Source organism: Gracilinanus agilis, chromosome 3 (assembly GCF_016433145.1).
Source record: "Gracilinanus agilis isolate LMUSP501 chromosome 3, AgileGrace, whole genome shotgun sequence".
NCBI lineage: Eukaryota > Metazoa > Chordata > Mammalia > Didelphimorphia > Didelphidae > Gracilinanus > Gracilinanus agilis.
The window spans coordinates 227595818-227618239 of record NC_058132.1 but is presented as its reverse complement, the minus strand read 5'-3'; the positions used below and the strand labels follow the sequence as shown (position 1 = coordinate 227618239).

Sequence of the window (22422 nt, the reverse complement as noted above, 5' to 3'; positions counted from 1 at the left end):
AAATTGGAAATAGACAATTGAAGAAATGCCCTAGAATTAGCATAGATTGAAAAAGGTTTCCTCTAGAAGGTGAGATTTTATCTGGAACTTGAAGGAATCTAGGGAAGCCAAGTGTCAGAGATGAGAAATAGAATGTCTTGTACAGGGAATAGCCAGAAGAAAACTGGAAAGAAGTCTGGTGGAAGGGTAGGTTCTACCGGACTTTGAATTCCAAACAGAGAATTTTGAATTTGATCCTGGAGGCGATAGGAAGCCCAGAGATGATAGGAGTGGCATGTGATGTGGTGAAATTGTCACTTTAAGAAAATCATTTTAGTGGCTAAATGAAGGGTTTAAAACTAGCACAAGTTTCTACTTGTTCTCACCTACACGACCTATGTTATGTAATTGCCCTTTTAAATTAATTGCATAATTTAATGCCAAAGTATAAATATCTGCCAATAGATTAAAGTCACCTCTCCATTCCCCCACCCCTACCCCATCAAATCCTGTCCAACCTACATAAAAGCAGAGAAAAGCAAGGATATTCTGGATGCACAATGGTGTTTCTCCACTTCTCTCCTTTCTCCTTGTTTGCAGAATAGAAACAAGTTCTAGATGTGATGAAGAGTGAATAGGACACCAGATGAGGAGTATGGAAGACCTAGATTTTAACTACATTTCTGATAGGTACCATCTCTACTACCTACTCACATAGTTGTGAGACTTTAAAAAGATAATTAATGGAAAAGCAAACTTGGGATTATTATAAAGGTGTCAGCTTTGCTCTCTATACCTGTCACTCTCCTGTCTCCCTAATTTAGATTATAATATTTAGTTCTGGAAAGAATCTTAAAGGTCTAGTTCTCTCATTTTAAAGATAATCTGAGTTTCAGTTACTTGCCCATGCAAGTAGCATTGCTGGGATTCTAAGTTGTATCTTCTAATGTTGTGCTCTATTCAATTATGTTGCTATTTCCAAATCCAAGATCTTCTGGAATATGAACTACATTCATAATAATTTCTGCAAAATAATATTCCTCCATTTCATGGGGACAAGCAACTTTTAGCTTGAATTTATTGCAAGAGTAATTTAGCTAGATTTATACGTGGCATTGTAAAACATGTTGGATTCAGAGAACCAGGACTCAAATCCTGTCCCAGGAGGACCAGGCATATCATAAAAATCTAGAGAAAAGGGGAATCAAGGGGGAGAAAGAGGTGGTACACAGTGTCAATAGCCGCAAGGTCAAGAAGGGTGAGGACTGAGAAAAAGTCATTAAATTTGGCAATTAAATATTCAGTTTCAGTTGAAGAGGTTGTAAACCAAACTGCAGAATTAAGAGGAAAATAAGAATTAATTGGGGCTACTAATTGTAGAAGACATCCTTCCCAAAAGGAGTTTAGTCACAAAAGGGAAAAAGAGATATCAGATATCAGATATAGAAAAGCATGGATGAGTCTAGGTATGGGGTTTTTGTTTTTTTGTCATGAATATGGGTCACTTCTTCATGAAGGGGGAAGGAGATCGTGGCAGAAGGCATCTGAGTGACACTAAGAGGAAGTAATAGCTGTAAGGTCTTGGGAAATGACCTCAAATTTTTTAGTGAAATATGAAGCAAGGTTTTATGTCACTCACTAGTGGATGACACCAAATGATCATACTCCCCTAACTATATCACACTAGCCCATACAATCAAATATTTCCTCACCATCTAGTCTCCATCTAAGTATGTCTGAAGGACCTCTGTATGTCCATTCACATCAACATAAAGGGGGTGAAAACTGTTGAAACAAAACTATAGCAAACAGTCTATCCAAGTGTTTAAGGAAAACATTTTGGAAACATTTTTATATAGAAATATTTATTACAAAGATTTTCTTTACAACAAAGTAAATCACATGGTCATACTGTAGATAAAACGAAAAGGGAAGAAGGAAAAGATTAAGCATTAACAACAAAAAAGAAAAGTGCTCATAGCAACATATTGCAGTCTCCATGAAAGTGCATCAATGGCTAATGCCAAAGTACCAACCTGGTGCTGGCATACTCAATAATCACTGGTAAAACTTATAAAGCAAAATGCAAACATTCTTCATTTTTCTTCTAAAGACATTTAGATGGAACACATTTATGAACCTATTCTTACTATACAACCAGTTTAAAATAGTTTCTGGATATAAAAGGGTACAAATAGTTTCTGGTTACAAAAAGGATACCACTGCCTTACTAAAAGTCTGTTTAGCAAGTCAGATGGTTTATAAAACAAAAACTTTGCCAAGAACTTCCTTGTTCTTTATACTTTATTCTGAACTGTTTAGAGTTGAGACACTTATAATCCAAGTTTGCAGAGTTGATTTAATTCAGTGGCAGGAGTACAATTCAGATACACCCCCTTTTCATGTTCTTTTCTAGCTCCTAGTTTACGTTATCTGATTATTGCCATATGAAGACTACTTTCAGCATGCCTTGCATCCTTAGGAAAAGATGGTTATAATGCTATCTTATAACTATATCTGCAGCTTATATGCTAGTTCATTATATGAAATGCTACATATGTGTAATATGATACTTTGCTCTATTCTGAACCCTATGGTAATAACAAAAATAAAGGTGCTTTCCCAAGTTTAACCAAAATATCCATGGCAAGAGAATACTAGTTGATTTCAAAACTTTCCATGTGCTTCACAAACTCTTACCATAAATGGGATAATACTGAGACCAGGCTAGCAAACTCCAATTTTCATGGTTGGAGGAGAAATTATTTTTAATAATTCTATTTAAATGATGACAAGATAAAAGGAACATGAGGCTAGCCTTCCTCAAGAAGAATGAGTACAACTGCCATTTTAGAGGTCAAGCAATGTATCTGAATTCTAGAGCATATAAATGGATAAACAATGGACATCTATCAAAGAGCAACCATATTAAAGCATAAACATCTCTTTTCTATTCTAGAACCTAGGAGAAAAGGGGCAAAAAAGGACCATCAGCAATACCAATACACTCCCTAAATTTCAGTTGGTGGGGTATTTTTCCTAGGAGTTTAATCTCTAGATATGAAAGAGATTCCTTACATCATATTTACACATTTTTAGTTTCTTTGAAGCTTACCCCCTCTTAAGGCTTACTGTGATAAACTCAAAAGAAACATTTTGACCATTTATGGGTGCCCTAAAATAAGGACTGGTACTACAATTCCGTAACAGGGGTAGCAGCAATGAACTGCACTATACAACAGACACATTATTTTCTGCTTCACTGGAGACTGTTTTTGTATCAGAACAACAAACAAAGAGCTGATTTCCCAGAGTTTTCTGGGCATAGCGGAAATACATCATATGGCCCATTACCACAAAAGAGACTGAAATCAATACAAGTAAACCAAAAGCTTCAGGATTGGGAGCCAAGATGACCATGATGAAATGAATAAGATCTAGAAGATAGTTCATAGAATTCTGTACACCATTTATAATGCCTCGTTCCGATTCTATTACGTTTTCTTGCAGCAACTGTGTCACAGTCAAATCAAAGGCCCAAAGACCTGTAATGACAGTAAAAAAAATATTTGAAATGCTTTCATTTTTTGCATATTTGATTCATGATCACATTTTTCAAATTTCATTTATTTGTACAATAAAGATTTGACACTATTGTCTCCAATTTATTCACATGTAAAAGAGGGAGATAAGAATATTTTTCCATCTACCTGGCATGATTTTATGTAAGGGAAAATTATCAAAGTTTTTAAATGCCATATAAATGTGAGTCCTTCTTAAAGATCATGGATTTAAAGCTAGAAAGAAGAATGAAGGTTGCTGAATTCAAATCCTTCATTGTTGATAAGAACTGAAGTCCATAAAGTTCTCTGGAAAGTTCAAAAATTTGCCCAACATTTCATTTCACAGGTTGCAGTTAGGGTACAAGCCTAAATTCTTTAACCTTATAGCAACTGACACTTATGGTATATAGTAGGAAGAAAAATGAATTTATTTTCAGATGATCAAAGTTCAAATCTCAGACCTACTGTTTACCAACTGTGTAATCTTGGACAAGACAGAAAGGCTCTCCTTATTTTTCCTTATCTATAAAATGAGGGTATATAGGGTTAGATGATCTATACTGTTTTCAAACTCTAAATCCAAAGTTATTTGTTCCCAGAAGGATTTTTTTTTAATTTGCTAATGTCTTAATTCCTTAAGCTATTCAAACCAACGCAAATAACATGTTTATGAAGAACCAAATATATACACAATTTTATCCTGCTAGTGATTAAGCAAGTATAGTATACAGTGTGGAAGGAAATCTCTGGAATCCAATCTGGGATATCATACTTAAAGATTACTAGAAATAATAGCATTTGTATATTCATGATGAAGGGCTTAAGTTCTCCTTATAACTTAATTAGTAAACTCTCTACTTCTAGGCTTGATTCTTTATAATAAGTCTGCCTTGACTGAATATTGATATGTCTGATAAATTAGTGCACTCATTTAATGCCACAAGATAAATACAATTTCATTTCTAGGAAGAAGTCTAGAAATAACATGCTAACACTTAATTACTGCTTAAATTTGCTCTGTAAGTAATTCTAACTCTGTGAACTTATTTTCCCTGTAAATCTATGAAAAACAACAAAAAAATCAACAAAAAAGATAGCAATCATCATCTATTCTTTTTCTGAATAACACCACCAAACACTTCCTGATTTTCATGGAACTATACTGAGAAAAAAATACAAGTAAAAAAATCTATGACTTGGGTTGTATAGCTACAAAAATTCTGAATTTCCAAGTAAAAGTGTAATGGAGCAGTGAACAGCCCACTGTTTTTTTCCCAACCATTAAGATTTCTTAAAGAACAAATTCTAATGGAAAAAAGATAAGGAATAGTATAGGTGAGGGGAAAGACAAATAAAAGCTTAATATGTTTGTTGCTACCTGAATTAACATATCAGAATTAAGAATATTCAGAAATATCCTTAAGCCCTAAACATCTGGATATGCTTAGTATTACCTAAGAATATTAAATGCTACTTTAAAAATATTCAAGGGAACAACTCTCTTTATTCTTGCATCACTGAATCATTTGCCTTTTTTTTAAGTGATAGATATATTTCAAAACAAAACAAAACTTCCTTACCAATTCTAGCAGCAATGACCCCTGCAAAGAGCAGACTGACAGAGATTAAAGACACAGGCTTAGGACTCATTTCTGGGTATCCCTTAGTAGGATAAGACTCATTTAGTAAGTTGTGCATTCCAGTTGAGAAGGAAGTTTCAGGTCTTTCTGTAGGTACTATTTGGCGCAATTCCTCACTTTGAATTAATCTAGTACGGATGTCTTCAAAGGGAGAAACTGATAAATCCAAAGGACTTCCAGGCATGAAAACAGAGATCACACACAGGGTCAAACAGGCCATCTGGCTTATTCCAGAGATCACACCTGTTCGAACCAGGCCACACCTTTGACGTAGTTTGGTGAAAGCCACTGTTCCCATAATACCAGTGATGGCTGAGGCTGCCATGAGAAGACTGAGTACTGAGCCACTCAGACCCTGAGTGTAAGCGTAGCCAGTAGTGATACAGTCAAAGCCCAGGACAGTCATATAAAGGAAAGAAAGACCCATGCCAGCCAAAAACACTGATTGGTTGTAGTATGAGATCCATCCATCACGGAAAGTACGGAAAGGTTCTGCTATCTGGGAAGCACAACCAGGCTCTTTTTCGTTCTCAAACTCATACTTCTTAGGATCTTTTTCACCCATCAGATGGGATCCCTCCTGGGCTTTTGACTCAATATCTGTTTAAAATAACAAGAAGAAAAAAAACACGTTGATTCTTAACTATTTAGTTTAGAAGAACAATGCAAGCCATTCAGCAAGTTACTTTATAACTATACATAAAAACCTTATCGTTATTCTTCTACTCCCCCAACTATAATGTGTTCTTTTATTATTTTATTTGAATCACATTTTCTGTTATTTTATTAAACTATGTAATTTATTTCAATAATAATTTGAACATTCTGCTCAAAAAGCAAGATATAGTATGAACTGCTAAAGAATTTTCTAAAAAAAAAAAAAAGGTGTAACACCTACATTTTAATGATATCTCTTAAATAATAGTCATATTTGTTCCTTCTTTTATTCTTTCTTTTTTTAATTCTGTGGTAGAAGTGATACTAAATATCAGTTCCAAGGCAAAAGAATGACAAGAGCTAGGGAATAGCATTTAAGTGACTTATCCAGGGTCACACTGCTAGGAAGCATCTGAGGCTAGATTTAAACCCAGGACCACCCATCTCCAAGCCTGACTCTCTAAGCATAGCACCACCAGTAGCTGCCTCTCTTTTCTCTTTTTTAACATGTTGTTTCCCTCATTAGAATGTAACATCCTTGAGGGCATGCCTTTCTCTGCCTCTTAAGTATTTAGCACAGTTCCTTAGATAATAAGTGTTTTAAAAAGCTTGTAAGCTCACTGGTTTCTTCAAAGTGCTTCTTTTTTTTTTTTATCACTTCTTCACTTTTTTTTCCTGCTGTCAAGTCAACCCCCCCCCAATAAGTCTGCCTTAATATATCCCAAAAATTCTACCCTTTTGTCCTCCCCATATCTCAAATTCACAGGTCAAGCCTCCTTTCCTCACTACTTATAGCACCAGGTAGTCAGGAGATAGCCATGCTTGACAAGACCCAAATGGATTCAAGAAAGTCTGGGTTTTGCCTCATTAAATAAGATGTTTTATTCTTAATCTCAAGTGCCAAATTTAAGTTTGAGGTCCTGATAGGTTCAGTCTCTATCTTTATCCCCTTTTAGGAACCATTAGGAAAGAGAAATCCTGGATAAGGAATACCCTTCTACAAAAGCAAGTGTACACCTTCTCTTATAGTCTTTTTCCCCCCCTCAAAACCCTCACCTTCTATCTTATCTATCCTATCTATCACTTCTAAAAGAGAAGAGCAGTAATTGGGATTAAGTGACTTGTCCAGAGTCATATAGCTAGGAATTATCTGAGGTCACATTTGAACTTGGATCCTCTTATCTCAAACCTAGAGTTTTACCCACTGAGCTATCTAACTGCACCCTTCTCCCATAGTCTTACAAATTTTCCTGGGGCAATGAGAAGTTAAATGACTTACCTGAGAACAATAAGCTAGCATAGGTCAAATGGAGGACTTGAACTGAGAATTTCCTAGTTTTATGGTCCAACTCTCTACCTACTAAACAAACTACCTCCTTAGAGGTCTTGAATGCTTTCTGAAACTCAGAATATGTTCAAAATCATTTGGTTTGATTAAAGGGATACAAGGTTTGATCTTTTTTTTTTGAGAATACCTTTCTGTAAATTCAATTGTTTCAGTTCGGTTTCATCTGCTTTTGGAAGGGCTTTCAAAGCCAGAGCTGGAGTTTTCTGATAAACTTTCCAAAGTAAGAAGTACTCCACACACATGGAGACCAAATTCCATCCAGCAATGAACCCACAGCCAATCACTGGAGAGCCAAATGTCATTATCTGACCAACAGCCATTGGGGCCAGAATATTATTTAACTGGTCGATTCTTCTTATTGTAGCATTCATATCTGTGAAAAATCATTTAATGAAAGACATTTGTAAAAAAATCTATAAAAGAAACAGATAAAATCATTTGTATGACATCAAGACATAGACCTAATCTCACGTTATTTTTTTAAATAGTTTCAAAGTACTTTTTTGGTAGAAATATTGCTTTTTTAATTGTTATAATGTCTCTTTTTTGTATACTTGGAAATGCATACATTTGTTAAGTTTCAAAACAGAAAAAGTCATTCTACGTGAAAGAAAACCCAGGCCTGAAACCTACTTCTCTTGTCATTTTCTATATTGCAGGGCTAGGGTGAGAATTAGCAAGATTCTATATGTGGTTCACAGCACCTTTAGAGAAATGCACTACATAAATGCCAAGCCTATGATTAGAAAAAAACTATCTTTAATATTTTTTCTAATTCCTTCTGTTAGTCAATTACGTTCTAGTTGGGCCCATTAGACTGGTGAATATACAATGCCTATTGATAACAAAAGAACTTTGACATGTTTCCTAGAGAAGCTAAGGTAATATTGATTTTTAAATGAGGCTATTTTCACGGTGATTTAATTGCCTAAAACATAATAATCACTTAATAAATGTGTGGTAATTGAGATTCCATCTTCTATATTTTTTACATGGCCAGGAAACAAGCGTTAAATAAAAACAAATAACTGGATTATTTGGATCAAAAAACCCTTTCATCTAAAAGATCAAAATAAGTGTGACTGGTTTTAATTTGGATAGATATGGTCATGTTAATTTTCTGCCTCATTTTGTAATTATAAACAATTTTCAGTTTAATTACTATTATGTGTTGATGGTTTCCTGTACAACTATTCCTTCTACTAAACTTGTAATTATTTTCAAATAGAAAAAATTAAGTTCTATCAATAGTATCTAAATTTCATTTTCTGAGCTTTGTGCTATATTTGTAATATCTAATCCTTGAAACTAAATACTAACTACATTTAAAGGGAAGGACAAGTAAAATGAGAATTTAAAATAGCAAGGATTCATTGAAAAAAATAGCACATACTATAAGTCACTAACTGAATATGAAATCATTTTTAACTTAGAAATCAAACTAGATATTAGATTGAAATTTAAGACAAAATAGGCTAGGAAGACACCCTTGAAAACTATGCTTTGGAAAAGTAGGAAAAAATATATGCCAACATTTTAGCTAAGAAATCAATTTATATAAAAGCAAATGGTAAAAAAAAGATTTTCTTTAACATATTTAATTTTTGTTTTAGGAGACAATAAAAATGCAGATATATGGGTGTATACATAGAACCCCTGAAAAGGAGGCACTAATGAGCAGTTATTTTAAGAAGTTGAGTACATGATGGTCAACCACTTAAGTATTTTTAAAATTATTCATTGCCTAAAGGAACTAGACTACAAAAAAAAAAAAAAAGGAGAAGAAGAAGAAGAAGAATTCTAAAAAAGAGAAAAATCAGTATGAGGGGAACTTTAAGAGGAAAAAAACAAAGCTCAGAATGAGTCACACCTATAGGGACCTGCATTCCAGAAGGGCTAGGCCTTATCTTAGAGTTCAATATGTAAAACAGATATGATATGCTAAGTATTAAATCTGCTTGTGAGAAGAAAGGTTAATGACAAAATTAAAACCATTACTTTAGTTCTAAGTGATACACAGGTAAAAGTCTTCTGTGCTGCATTCTCCTGCACTAAATTGTTGGCAGGTACATACAGGTCCCTAAAGGCACCATAGCATTACCATTCAAGTTATTACGCTGCTACCAAAAAATATTCCCTTACTCAAGAAATCTTAAAGTCCCCCTACTGTATCAAATCCAGACTCGTCTCTTAGCCTTTTAGGTCTTCCATTAACTATGGTTCCTCTTTTGTCATCTATTGTTATGAATTTACTGTAATATTGCTCAGGAAACCCACTGCCAACAACTTGCATGGTCCAACTTCCTTATTCTTGAATATTCTATACCTGCTTAATCCCTTCTGCAAAGCCCTAGTCAAAGTTAGTATCTCCAAAAACCTTTTTCCTGATTAAAAGAGAGCCAAGTGGAATGAACGGCTCTGAGCCTCATTAGAAGTGTTTTAACTCATTTTTCTCTACAATGGTTTTTTTAAGTCTTCTTAGTTCTTTTAAATATTGGTCTACCTTCCTCTAAATATAAGGCACACCCCTGAAATGAGAGCTCTTTGGAAAAACATTATATTTTATGCTAAAAGAGAACATGGATTACAGGATACTCGGTTTGAGGGGCAAGAAAGGTGATTTATATTGAGACCAATATGGTTTTCCATATCTAGAATTAATATTTTAAACTCCTTTAGGCAGGGGTTATATAGTGTCTGTTTCCTTAGTATCCCAAATAATGTCTACTATAACACTGTCTACAGATAGTACATTCTCAAATAAAAGGGTATTGATTAAAGCTATTATGATAAGAGTTTTTTGGTATTAAATAAAAATACCTTGTTCAGTCTTTGGAGAAAGTGTGATGTCCTTAGAAATGAATAACATTCATTAGTCATCATTTTTTTTCAATCTTTTACTATTTTAAGTCAATTGGGGCAGAAATTCCCTCCACCAACGTCAATGGTGACCAATTTTTAATTTAGTGGATTAGCAGTTAATTTGTCTGAGGCAAATTAAAGGAGTAGGAAGTAAGGGTTCCATAGCCAATAAGAGTAAGAGAGGAACTCTGAACTCAGTTCTTCCTGATTCTAAGTCCAGCAATCTAGCCTGGACTAGTATGCAATCCTGCCTCTCATGTTCTAAAGAATAAAAACTGGACCTGTGATTTCATTGGGATAGGGAACAACCATCAATGTAGGTTGGTACCTCCCCTCCAATTTATTGTAGTTCTATAAAGTTGTTTAGAGTAGATACTTGGGTAGACTGTAGACTGCCCACAACACTTCCTGTACCACCAGAAATAGGTTAAAATGTTATTTTGTGTTCAGTTGTGTCCAACTCTTTGTGACCCCATTTGGGGTTTTCTTGGCAAAGATACTAGAGCAGTTTGCCACTTCTTTCTTTGATAAATTGTAACCGGGGAACATTTAATGAAATACAAAGTATAGTGGGGATAGAGGGTCAATTTCTATATGAGCTTGACATCGCCAATCTAGAACAGTAAAAGATTAAGTGGTTTGCCCAGGATCACAACAGCCATTGTGGGTAAGAAGTGAAAGTTAAAGCCTGGTCTTCCTGGCTCTGAAGACAGCAATCAACTACTTGTTCTCAATAATGAGAGAAAAAAACAATAATTCAAACCAACAGAATCAAGAGAGTACAAAAGAGACATTGTCCATCTCTTTTAGTTTTTAATATAATGTTAAGAGCAGTTTGTAAATTTATCATTGCGGCACAAACCAATTTTGTTATAGTTGTTTGGGTTTAAACTGATATTAAGAATCTGGCTACAAAAGTACTGTATTTTCCAACTATCATTATTGGTTTCTGAACATAAAAAAAAGCCTACAGACTTCTTTGTCACCACCAACTTAAGCATATTTCCTTAGATAACAAGTCCAGTTAAAGAAGGTGAAGAGAAAAGTGTGTGTGTGTGTGGGGGGGGGGGGGGAAGCAACTAAAGTCTATTACATTTTACCTGCTAATTTGCTTCTGTCATCCCCTGCAACAACAACAATCCAGTCTCTCTGAATTGTGATCCCAGTAGCAGTGCTGGCCAAATTTGCAATATTTGCAATACTGATGATCAGGATATAACAGGAAGTCTAAAGAATCACAAAGAAAGAAGTTAGAGTTAAAATTCTAATCCCAAAGAACTTCTTTTACAACAACTTTACACATTATTCTTTGGTAATATGATTAAATAATTCAAATTTTAACATTCATTTGCTAGAAACCATTTTATTTTCTATAAACATTAGTAAAATGTGCTAGCCAGAGGTTCTCTAAGGCTAGAAAGTACTTCGAAACTTATGCATTTTCTTCATCTTAGGTCATGTGTTTAACAGAATTTAAATAAATGCTGACATGTTAATAAAAACAACTTAAGGAAAAATAGCTAAAAACATGTTCATGGAGTATGCCCTCCCTACATATAGTTGAGGCAACAAGGCTGATCAGTGGATTCAGCACTGCTGGACATGGAGTCTGGAAGAGCCAAGTTCAAATTTGGCTTCAGATACTTACTAGCTGTGTGAACTTGAGCAAGTCATTTACAATCTACTTGCCTCAGTTTCCTCAACTGTAAAATGGAGATGACAATAGTGCCTACTAAATATTGTTGGGAGAATCAAATCAATTAATATTTGTAAAATTGTTTAACCCAGTGTCTTGCACAATTAAAATATTTATTCTTTTCCTTAACCCTTGTCTTAGGCTTATGCCCATAGAAAGAAATGTAGAATTATGTGCTCTCTCCTCATGGTCTAATTTCAATAAATGACATTAAGCACTTTGTTTTTCATCATATTCCATTCCTCTTTTCTCAGTGGAGCCACCACCATAAAATCACAATATGAAGGGCTCCTGAGAAATCACTTAATTCAGTCCACTCATCATACCATGTGTCTGAACTTTATAGTATTGATGAACCCCAATGTGTGTGTAGTTCCTTATAAGCAATAGACAAATCTCAATAACAATGTGCTGAAACCTTATGAACAGAACTAAAAGCAGAAAACATGCTTAAATCTTTTATGACAACCACTTGTTAATATCTTTTCATTAAAGTATTTGAGAACTTACAAGAATCCATCCATTATACATGGTCATAAGGTCAATTTTATGTAAGAAAACCATCATCAGGATGATGCCACACACAATGACTGAAACATTCTGCACAACCAAAGAAGTCTGAGCCACTACAGCAAGGAAGAGAGGAGAAAAAAAGATTGCATATTAGACACAAAAAATGTTTAGTTTGACTTTAGAGTTAGAATTACTTGAAGATATAATTGCACAAAGTAGCATATCCCTATATACATACAAAAAACAACTCTACCAATTCACTGAAATAAATCCCATCTCAGCTATTCCCTACACCCCCCCAACATACTCTAAATCAAACATAACTTACCCACAAGATAAGGTGGACTATGGTCACTCATAATGACCAATTCCTAAAAGATTACATGAGAAATAATTTCTTTCAGTTTATTATTTTTTAAAATATCCTGATTCGAGGAGGAATAAAATCCCCACTGGTACTATTATATCTTACTTAAGATTCATAGATGAAACTGGATGAAACTGTCTGCACTAACATCTAGAATTAGTAGTTTCCTACATGATGAACCAAAGCCTACAAGACAAAATCATACATGGAGAAATTTGCCAAGAATATAGAAATTGTTTATGCTTTTATTAACAAATTTTTGTTGTTGATAAATCATTAGTTACATTTTTCTCAAATTTTAGTATTCCTACAGTGAAAAGTAGAGCCGGTCAGAAAGGAAAGAATCAGAAATCTGGAATTAATCTAGACTTGGAGAATCTTAGAAGTCCAGGATTAGAGTCAGAAAACCTGGATTCAGTCAATCAATAAACATTCTAATAAATAAATAAGCATGTGTTATGTGCCAAGCACTGTGTCAAGGGCTGGGGGTACAAAAAAAGACAAAAGACAGTCCTTTTCCTTAAGAAGCTTGCAATCTATTGGAAATCCCAATTTTCCCGTTGTTACTTATGTGACCTTTGGCAATTCCCTTTCTCTTTCTGTGCCTCAGGATTTTCATCTAAAGAATGAAGAGAATGTCTGCCCCACATACCTCATAGGGCTATTACTTCTGGAAGCATTTGGAAAATTATATATTGTTATATAAGTAAAAAATAAATTTAAAAACCTTCTTTTCCTATTCCTCAATTTTTTTATTACTATAAGAAGGCTATAGCTACCAGTGTTAAAATTATGAGTTATTCAAAAAATTAGTATGCCCCACCCACCCAGCTTGTAACACACAAAATAACTAGGATAAAAAATTAGGACACAGAACTTTCCTTCAGAGAGCTGATCTGGAACCCAGAAAAATTAAAAGTTAACTTTGCTTTCCTCTAGAACTTCTAACAATCTTGTCGGACCTTTTTTGTTACAATTGAGTGGGTAATTCAGGAAATTTTTGTCTGAATTATCTGCATTGGCCATCTACACTGCCCTGTGTCAGTAGACAATTAAAACTGTTCAATCGTTTGATTAATTTCTTGGCTGTGTTGAACTAAAGTCTCCAATTTGCAGTATGGAGAAAAGTGTGTAAATAACAACGTCTAACAAAAACAACATATTCCGGCATAACATGGCCTGTTTCTCCATAGATACAGATAAAAAACCTTGCACTGATAAGGGACTTTAAGATTTCAAATTCTCTAAAACCCCACCATATTAAAGCAGATTGCCTGTAAGGTGGTTATACATCCTATCCCCAGCAGTAGTCTTATAAAAGGATTCTATAGCATTTTCAAGAGAAATCAAGCCTGAGTCAAGCCAGCTTCTAATGTTTAACATTATATCACTTGATGTTAATTATTAACATTTGGACTTTACCAGGAACTAGAGGTATTTTTAAAGTCTTTTATTTATTCCCTGAGTACAACTGTATCAGGCATTGCTGGTCCAGGTTCCAGGATCCAGGAACTCTACCACCACCACCACACACAACACATATATGCTTAGAAAATGCTGCCATCGAGGGGCATATAGTAAGTACTTAAGAAATACTTGCTGGACTGAAGTGCTTCATATACTTAAAAATACTCTAATTTGGTCACAACTGCTACTATGGAAGAAACAGTTGAAGATTTTGCAGAAAGAAAAAACTTTTTTTCCTGGCACAATCTTTCTCATCACGAATTAGATGGTACACTGACTTCCTTTCTTCTCCCCTCATTTTAAATAAGGATCAGGAAAATCTCCTTGAATTGAAGAGGATGGGTTTAAAGAATACCAACCTTTCAGTCTTGGATTCTTGTCTACCCAATCTCCAATGATGGCTCCCAGAACCAGAACAGAGCCTGCCACCACCAGTCCATAGACAGCTGTTAAGAGCAGGCTGTTTCCATAGAGTTCAACAAGAAACACAGATACTGCAAAATGCCACATCCGATCTCCCTTGAATAAAAAAAAAATGGAAGTGGAAGAGTTCATTAGTGTTTTCATTTTCTAGATAATTATATACAGAAAACTGCTTTCTTATTGGAAGTACCCCTTCCAGCTAAGAATCCCCAGTGAGACATTACCAACTTACATATCAGTGTCAGACAAGATAGAAGCAGATACAAAGAAAGGCAAAAGATTGTCCCTGCTCTCAAGAAGCTTATATTCTAATGGGGAGGACAACATTCAAATAACTAGATATAGACAAAGTACGTATAGGATAAATAGGAAAAATTAAAAGAGGAGGACCCTGGAATTAAAGAGGGTTGGGAAAGACTTACTGTAGAAGGTGGTGTTTTAATAGACACTTGAAAGAAGTCGGAAGGAATACTGCACATACAATGTAAATTAAAGGTAATCTCATAGGGGAAGCATCTGGAGGTGGAAGCCAGAATGGGTAAGTAGGGAACTAAGAAAAGATTCTTTGAGGGGGGCAGCTGGGTGGCTCAGTGGATTGAGAGCCAAACCCAGAGACGGAAGGTGCTAGGTTCAAATCTAGTCTCAGACACTTCCTAGCTGTGTGACCCTGGGCAAGTCACTTAACCCCCATTGCCTAGCCCTTACCATTCTTCTGCCTTAAAACCAATACCCAGTATTGATTATAAGATAGAAGGTAAGGATTTTTTTTAAAAAGGAAAAAATAAATCCACAACTCTTATGATACATTTTTGTCTCTCAGTATCAATAGTTACTTGATAGCCCTATATTTAAGAGTTAAAATGGGCAATCCTGATAGACCACAGGAGGACAGATTTAATCAACAATTGTTTCCCCCTGCTCTATCCCTTATTTCCACTGGGCATCACACTTATGGGTGCACCAATACTTGTAGAAATAACAAAAACTTGGATGAAATCAAACTCACTCTCAAATAGTAAAACTATGCTACAGAACTATAGTTAAATTGGAAGAAGTGACAATGTTTTATTGAAACTCAGTATTACACCACCCCCCAAGTGTATGTTCCACAGAAATCAGCACAAAGTGAACATTTAATATAAGTGAAGTTATTTTTAAGAGTTCAATAAACAAACATCAAAGGCCAGTTTCCTCATCTGTAAGATTAAAGGGTTGTACTTGATGATGTTAAGATCCTTCCCAACTCTTAGATTCTGTGATATGATTGATTCCCTGTGGTAATTTTACAAAAGAACAAAATATTTAACAGGAAAGGCAGCTAGATGCAGAAAGATAAATTTAACCAGTGCCAATTTCGACATTGAATGGAAAGAATCAGTAAAAGGCCTAAATTGTTACACAAACACGTTATCTCATGTGTGAAAGCTTTCAAAACACTCGAACTATTTTAGAAATAAATGCTTGTTGAAAAATAAATCATTATGACATTCAAGGGGTGATATTTTTATTTTCTAAAGCATTGATCCCTGCTGAGTAGGTAAAATGCTCACAGAACTCAAATGTACCAGAGACAGAATAAACTGAAAATAGAATCTAAAGAAGGATTTAGATGAATTAATAGATCCATGAATGGATTATTCAAGAGAAGTAGAATCATCTGAGAAATCTTTGATGTTAGCCTCAGAGGTTAGGGAAGACAAGCCCCTTCTATCAAAATAGACACCTGAATGTCATTGTCGAAGATTAAATACTAGGATGAATCAATTATAGGTCTTACTCACTCTGATGACATGCTAGCATGTTCCTAATACACTAAGTCTCTCTTAGTTCTCTCAGTATTGGTGCACCCAAAAGTATGTTGCCCAGTGGAAATGAGGGATAGAGCAGGGAAAACAGTTGTTGATTAAATCTGTCTTCCTGTGGTTTATCAGGATTGCCAATTTTAACTCTTGAACATTGTACTAACAAATAACTGTTGACTTTGAAAGACAAGTATTCTTAAGTTTCTTAGAATATAAAAAAATAAAATTAAAATCACAGTAACAAATAACAAAAGGATCTATTACAATTAAGATCTCCTGTGTTAGAAATCTGTTATAATGTATTTATATCTATGTCATGATGTTTATTTAGCCCCCAATTTTTTTTAATTTAACATATGCCCAGGTCTGATTAGGGGAAGATCTCAAGCAATGACTTTTTGGTTTTAGAGGGGGGAAATCATGTTTATTGTATCTTAGCTGTAAAACTGGCAAGAACAGGTTATAAAGAGATTAGCAAGGGTAAACAAAACGTGAAAAATGATTTATATTATTCTATTTATACTATGAACTTAGCAGAGCTTTGAAGAGAAATTAATCACAGTAATGCATTATTTGATGGTGAAAAGTGGAAAGTTTTTTTGGAAATCAGACAAATAAAGAAGAATACACAGAGAAAGTGGGGCAGGGAGTTTCATTTGAGAAAAAAAACAGATAGGAAGTTTGTTTTGCTTAAAAATTAACCAAGAAGCAGCTACGCTAAAAATTACAACACTCTATAATTAAAACAGCAGGCTTTCAAAATCATTCAAAGTACATATATAAATAAGCAAATTACATTTCAGCAATGTGCTTTTTAAATTAACATGATCTACAAGCACATATATAGATGCATATGTGTATATATGGGCAAAAATTCCCTTGACCAAGTAGGAAATAAAGAGAGGTAGATTTTATTTGAATACCCAAACCAGTAGATAGTTCTTTCTACAAAAGGGAACATAAATGCTAAGAGAAAGAGGTTGCATCAGCAAATGAAATTCTTCTTGCCTAACCTAAAGATTAAGAAATACAATTTTTAATTTTTTGTTTTGTCTCCTATACTTCTTCCAAAAAGAGTTGGTTTTAGAATCATCTTTAGCAGATGCACTAATGGGAATACGACTTTATCAAATTTTCTTTCCTTCTTGCTCTTTCCTCCCTCCCTGCCTTGTCACATACTTAACTCCCCTCTCCATACCATTGCTATTGCCTTGATGGAGGAAGAAGGTAGTTCCAATAGAAGTAGAAAGTCAGTCGTTTAAGACATTTCAGATTCTAGTCTATTTAAGTGAATGTGCAATAATGAGACAACAATGATGACAAAGTGGTATCAAAGGTAATCCCTGAGGCTGTGATGTCAGGCTTTTAGGAAGGTATTCCAAAAAGAAGCCTGTTTCCATATTGTCTCAGTGAATTCTGGAATTATCATCAAATACAAGGTAGTGTTGTGTGATACAAAAAAAGAAAGAAAAAATAAACACTGGACTTGGAGTCAGAATTTGAGGGTTTGAACCCTACTTCTGCCACTTACCTATCTGTAACTTTGGCAAGTCACATTCTCTGACCATTCCCCTTCTGTCTTCATTTCTTAAATGGCAGGGTAGGGAAGAAATGTTGGACTAAATGATCTAAATTCTTTCCCAGTTAAAACATTCTATAAAAATGAAACTGCTAACCTTAATGTTAGTAAAGTAGTAGCCAACAGAGTTGTTGTTGTTTTTTTCTTCTAAAAATAAGGGTTGACTTTATTAATTATACACATTTTTGCTGAGGTCCCCTTGTCCATGACATCTCTTTACCTTTGCTGAGAGGGACAAGATTCCCTACACTTGAAATGTCTTCTCTTTTCCTCTATTAACCTCCAAACCCAATGGGTGGAAATACTCCTTATTCTTTATAACCTCTTTCAAACACCTTTTCCACAAAGCCTTCCCTGATCCTCCCAGTCACCATTTTTCATCTTGCCTCAGACCTCACACAACCCACATTTTACATAAGTGCTTCATTTTCTATTGTGTTTATTTACTATATAAGCATCATGATTCTTATAGCTTATGAGGCTCAAGAAGGTAGGGGGTGGTGTGGAGAGAGAAAGAAGGAAAAGAATGAGGGAGGAGTGAGAGGGGGAAAGAGACAGAGAGGGAGACAGTATAAAAAATGTTTGTTGAAGTTGAGGGCAGGACAGCTAGGGTTAGTTACAGGCTCAGACTTTTGAGCACCGATTTCTAAACAAATGACCTCTTTAAATGTAAAAAGTGGAGATCAACTAAAGGTGACTCGATTTCTTCTATTTTAAATTTTTTCCCCTTTGTTTTAAAGAGACTTTTGGGATGACCAATTTGTTGCTTTTATTGGGGGGGGCTAGCATTTGTCCATTATCTTTTCACAGATAATAAGTCTCTCTAATAGAATTTTAAGTGATTGGAGGTCACTTCTTTATATCAATCAGTCAGAGCAACTGGCACAGAATAGGTGCTCTCAATAAATATTTGTTGATTGGTAATTATGATCAGGCAAATAAAAAGTTACTCAACTCTAGACTATAGAGTTTAGCCAAGCAAAAACAGGTGAAGACAATCTTTCCACTAAGAAGTCTCCCAAATGGTAGGATGAAATACTTTACAGAAAATGTTTTCCTAGTGTTTAAACACTGGAGGAAATATACAGAACCTGAGATTCTCTTCATATTTTTTTGGTTCAAAATGAGAGGAGGAGGAGAAGCTAAATTTTGGAGTATTTTAAATTCAACTTTCCCTTTGCCTGGGTTGTTTAGGATTATATTAACTGGTCATCTCTTTGTGGGTGGAGGGGAAATTTTTCAAGTGATTGAAAAATCCTGCTGGAGTGGCAATTTGTCTCCCTTTAGACAATCTAACCCTCCCAACCTGATTAACTAAAGCTCAAAGAAATAAACCTTAAACTTGTTAAATATTTGCAAGTGAAGCATCTTCTGAGTGCATGGACTAAGTCCTATCAATAATCTAAGAATGACAAACATTATATTCTACTGCCATTTATTGATCTTCCAAGTTTATATTTGCTTATTAAAAACAAGCTACAGTTTTAACTTTACTGAGGGCAATTTCCCAAGCAGAAGACCGACAGCAACTATAAGAATATCTGCTGTTTGGACTGTAACCAACTCACACTAACCACACTTTGTTTACAGTTTATTTGCAGAGTCACTCTCATCTGCCCAAATGACTTAAGAGACATGTGCCTGCCTTTTTAAACCGCAATGGATAGCCTACTATTAAATGTTAGATCAAATGTTTATATTTTATTACATAAAAACACAGAGCATAGATTTTTCCCCTCTTTCATTAATGGGTCAAAGATAATCATATAAAACTTTAGAAATACAAAAAATTCCTAAAATCATCTTCAGCTTCTCTCAAAATTCTCATCTAATTTTTAATATAACATGATGCATGAGTATGATGTATTCAACTTCTTTTTTTAAAGAGAGGCAATGTTTATTAATGAAGGGATTCTTAAATCAACAATTAGGGACTGACCTACCTTCCTTGTGAAGTTGGCCAGTATAATTATTCCCATTTTGCTGATGACAGAACCAAGGCATATAATTTTAGTGTAGCACAGATGGCAAATTGGTGGCATAATTTCTACGTAGTTTTTGATGTTAAAGCATCTTACTTCATTTGACCACAAACTGGTTTGCTTCACAGATGGCTACCAGCTAATAACATAAGACCAGCCTTTTTAAGTACCTAAATATTCATTCTCATTGATCCTATTACTTGTAAATATAAATGTTAATTCTGGCCATCACTGGATGCTTTCTGTACAGACCCTAGGAGCCCATACTAGAAGCAAACTTCCACCAAAAAAAAAAAAAATAGAGAATCACTTTCAAATTTTTTTTTAATTTCTTTTCCATAGTTACATGATTCATGTTGTCTCTCTCCCCTCTTCCCTCTCTACTTTCAAATATTTTGAAAGAGAAGTTATATGCTCTCTTCACTCCTTTTTAAACACAGAATCACCATTACTCTTTATACCAATCTAGTAAGGATACAAACAACACATATTTGATACCTTAAAGATTTTTTGTCAGTTTGGCTTTGCATTTTGGACACCTGTATCCTATTTCAATGTAATTCTATATAAAGTTGATATCATAGTCATCAAATGGAATTTACTAGTGACCATGGGGGGAAAAGATGGTAAGAATGCTAGTCAAAACAAACACTTAATCCCACCCTTACCACTCTTCCACCTAGGAGCCAATACATAGAAGTTAAGGGTTTAAAAAAAAATTAAAAAAAAAACACTTAAGTGATTTAGCTCTTTAATAGCACCACAAGTCAATTCAATGTCAGATTTTGATTGTCAGAATTTAAGGAAAAACCTGTTAACTTATGTAACAATCACTAGAGTACATTTTTACTTACCCAGGTGGATAGAGAATGACCAAGGTAGAGAAGAAATTTTGCAGAGGTAACATACTCTTTAAAGGATCCTGCAAAAGGAGACAAAGGCAGAAAGAGCGCATTTGATTTCTGTGGATAGGTATTTTTTGATTGTACTACCAAATCTCTCAGATCATCATTTTCTTTCTTTAATACCTGATTTTGATTGTCATTTCATAAAATTAGCCCTATATTTCTTACCAGGTCCCTAAAACAAGTGAGTCAATTTGTTTTCTTGGCTATAAAGTCTTTTTATTTGACTACACCTACTAGTTGAGGAATTGCATAAAATGAGAACAGCTCTCCCTTCAGCATACTTCCTCTTTTGCCTTTTATCCAGAGCCAGATACACTCTTCCCCAGACCATCCCCATACATTCCATTGGTTTAAGGAACTTTTAGGTGAGGAAACTTTCTTACAATGCAATGGACCACATAGATCTCTGACAGCTTAAGTGATTTGCCTAGGGTTACATACCAGTATGTGCCAGATGAAGACTTGAACTCAGGTCTTCCTGGCTTCTGGGCCACTGTCCCCAACACTGCCTCTGTGGCATGTCTATACAGGCAGCAGATAAAATGACCTCTCTTTCCTCACCTTTAAATTATGGCTGCCATGAATTCCTCTGTTCCCATTCCTCACCAAAATACAAGATTGCTTAAAAAAGAAAAAAAATCTCTGTGGCTAAAAAGCTAACCAATCTACTTACCCACTCATACCCATTAGATCAACAAACATAATAAACAGATCTGCTCACATCCCCACTCACCACAGCATCCTCCACGAGTGTTTTGGTCATTTGTCCGGGTCATGACACCAGGAGGACTTGGTTGACTTTTCTTTGTCCTCTGCTTTTGCTGCTGCTATTGATGTTTTGTTGTTGTTTGTCGTTAACTGGAGTGCAAATAACTGGAGATAGCACCACCAAAAAGCAAAGAAACAAAACAAAAACAACACACTAGCAAATAAAAAAAAAAAAATAAGGCGCCCCGGGATTTCTCTTTGTTTTCTTTCCAAACTTAGCTATCACTGTAGCTGAAGTTGGAAAGCTATAGCCTTATGGCAAGGGGCGCGATGCAGGCAGGCTTGGGTAAGCTGTTGGGGCGCCTCAAGAGAGGCTCCCAGCTACCTTGGCTGTTACCCACAGAGGGCCTCCGCCGGAGCACTTATATCCCGGCCTGGGGGTGGAGTTTGGGCTGGCACCTAGCCAGCGCCTGCCCCACTTAACTCACCCGGGAAAGCGCCTGGCGCTGACCGTCTGGCTGTAGCGCATCCATCCACGCCCTCGCGGCGGTAGGGAGTGCGAGGCACAACCTTCGCCCTTAGAATATAAGAATATAAAGCTGTCCCGAGACTCCAGGACGTGCATCTCCACAAAGAGACGTGGGAAGCCTGAGAGCATTTTTGGATGGGAATTCCAGTTGTCCGGGTTTTCGCCTATGCTGAGGAGGAGCGCAAAGAAAAGAATCTGGGGGGGAGTGGTGGAGGCAAGCCTCGGAAGAAGGGGGCGGAGATATGAGAGAGAGAGGGAGGGGATGTTCAGCCTGAGCCGCCAGGGGGGCTCTGGTAGGAAGTTGCCTGCGCCTACTGGGTTCCAGCACTAGAGGGTAGGAGGAGAGCAGGTTGTATGGCACTTTGTGAAAGCTTTGAGCCATCAGCACGAGTTGTTTTT

General features: G+C 35.5%; 1 protein-coding gene across 1 annotated transcript; it reads right to left on the bottom strand.

Annotated features, from left to right (window-relative positions):
• Positions 1-1827: 1827 nt before the first annotated feature.
• SLC40A1 (solute carrier family 40 member 1) lies at positions 1828-21865 on the bottom strand. The gene is made up of 8 exons (XM_044669708.1): positions 21520-21865; positions 20733-20800; positions 14452-14611; positions 12256-12371; positions 11150-11276; positions 7315-7560; positions 5123-5782; positions 1828-3524 (listed from the first exon to the last, which is right to left on the bottom strand). The coding sequence occupies exons 1-8, from the start codon at positions 21560-21562 to the stop codon at positions 3211-3213; spliced, it is 1734 nt and encodes a 577-aa protein (XP_044525643.1). The 5' UTR covers positions 21563-21865; the 3' UTR covers positions 1828-3210.
• Positions 21866-22422: the final 557 nt, after the last annotated feature.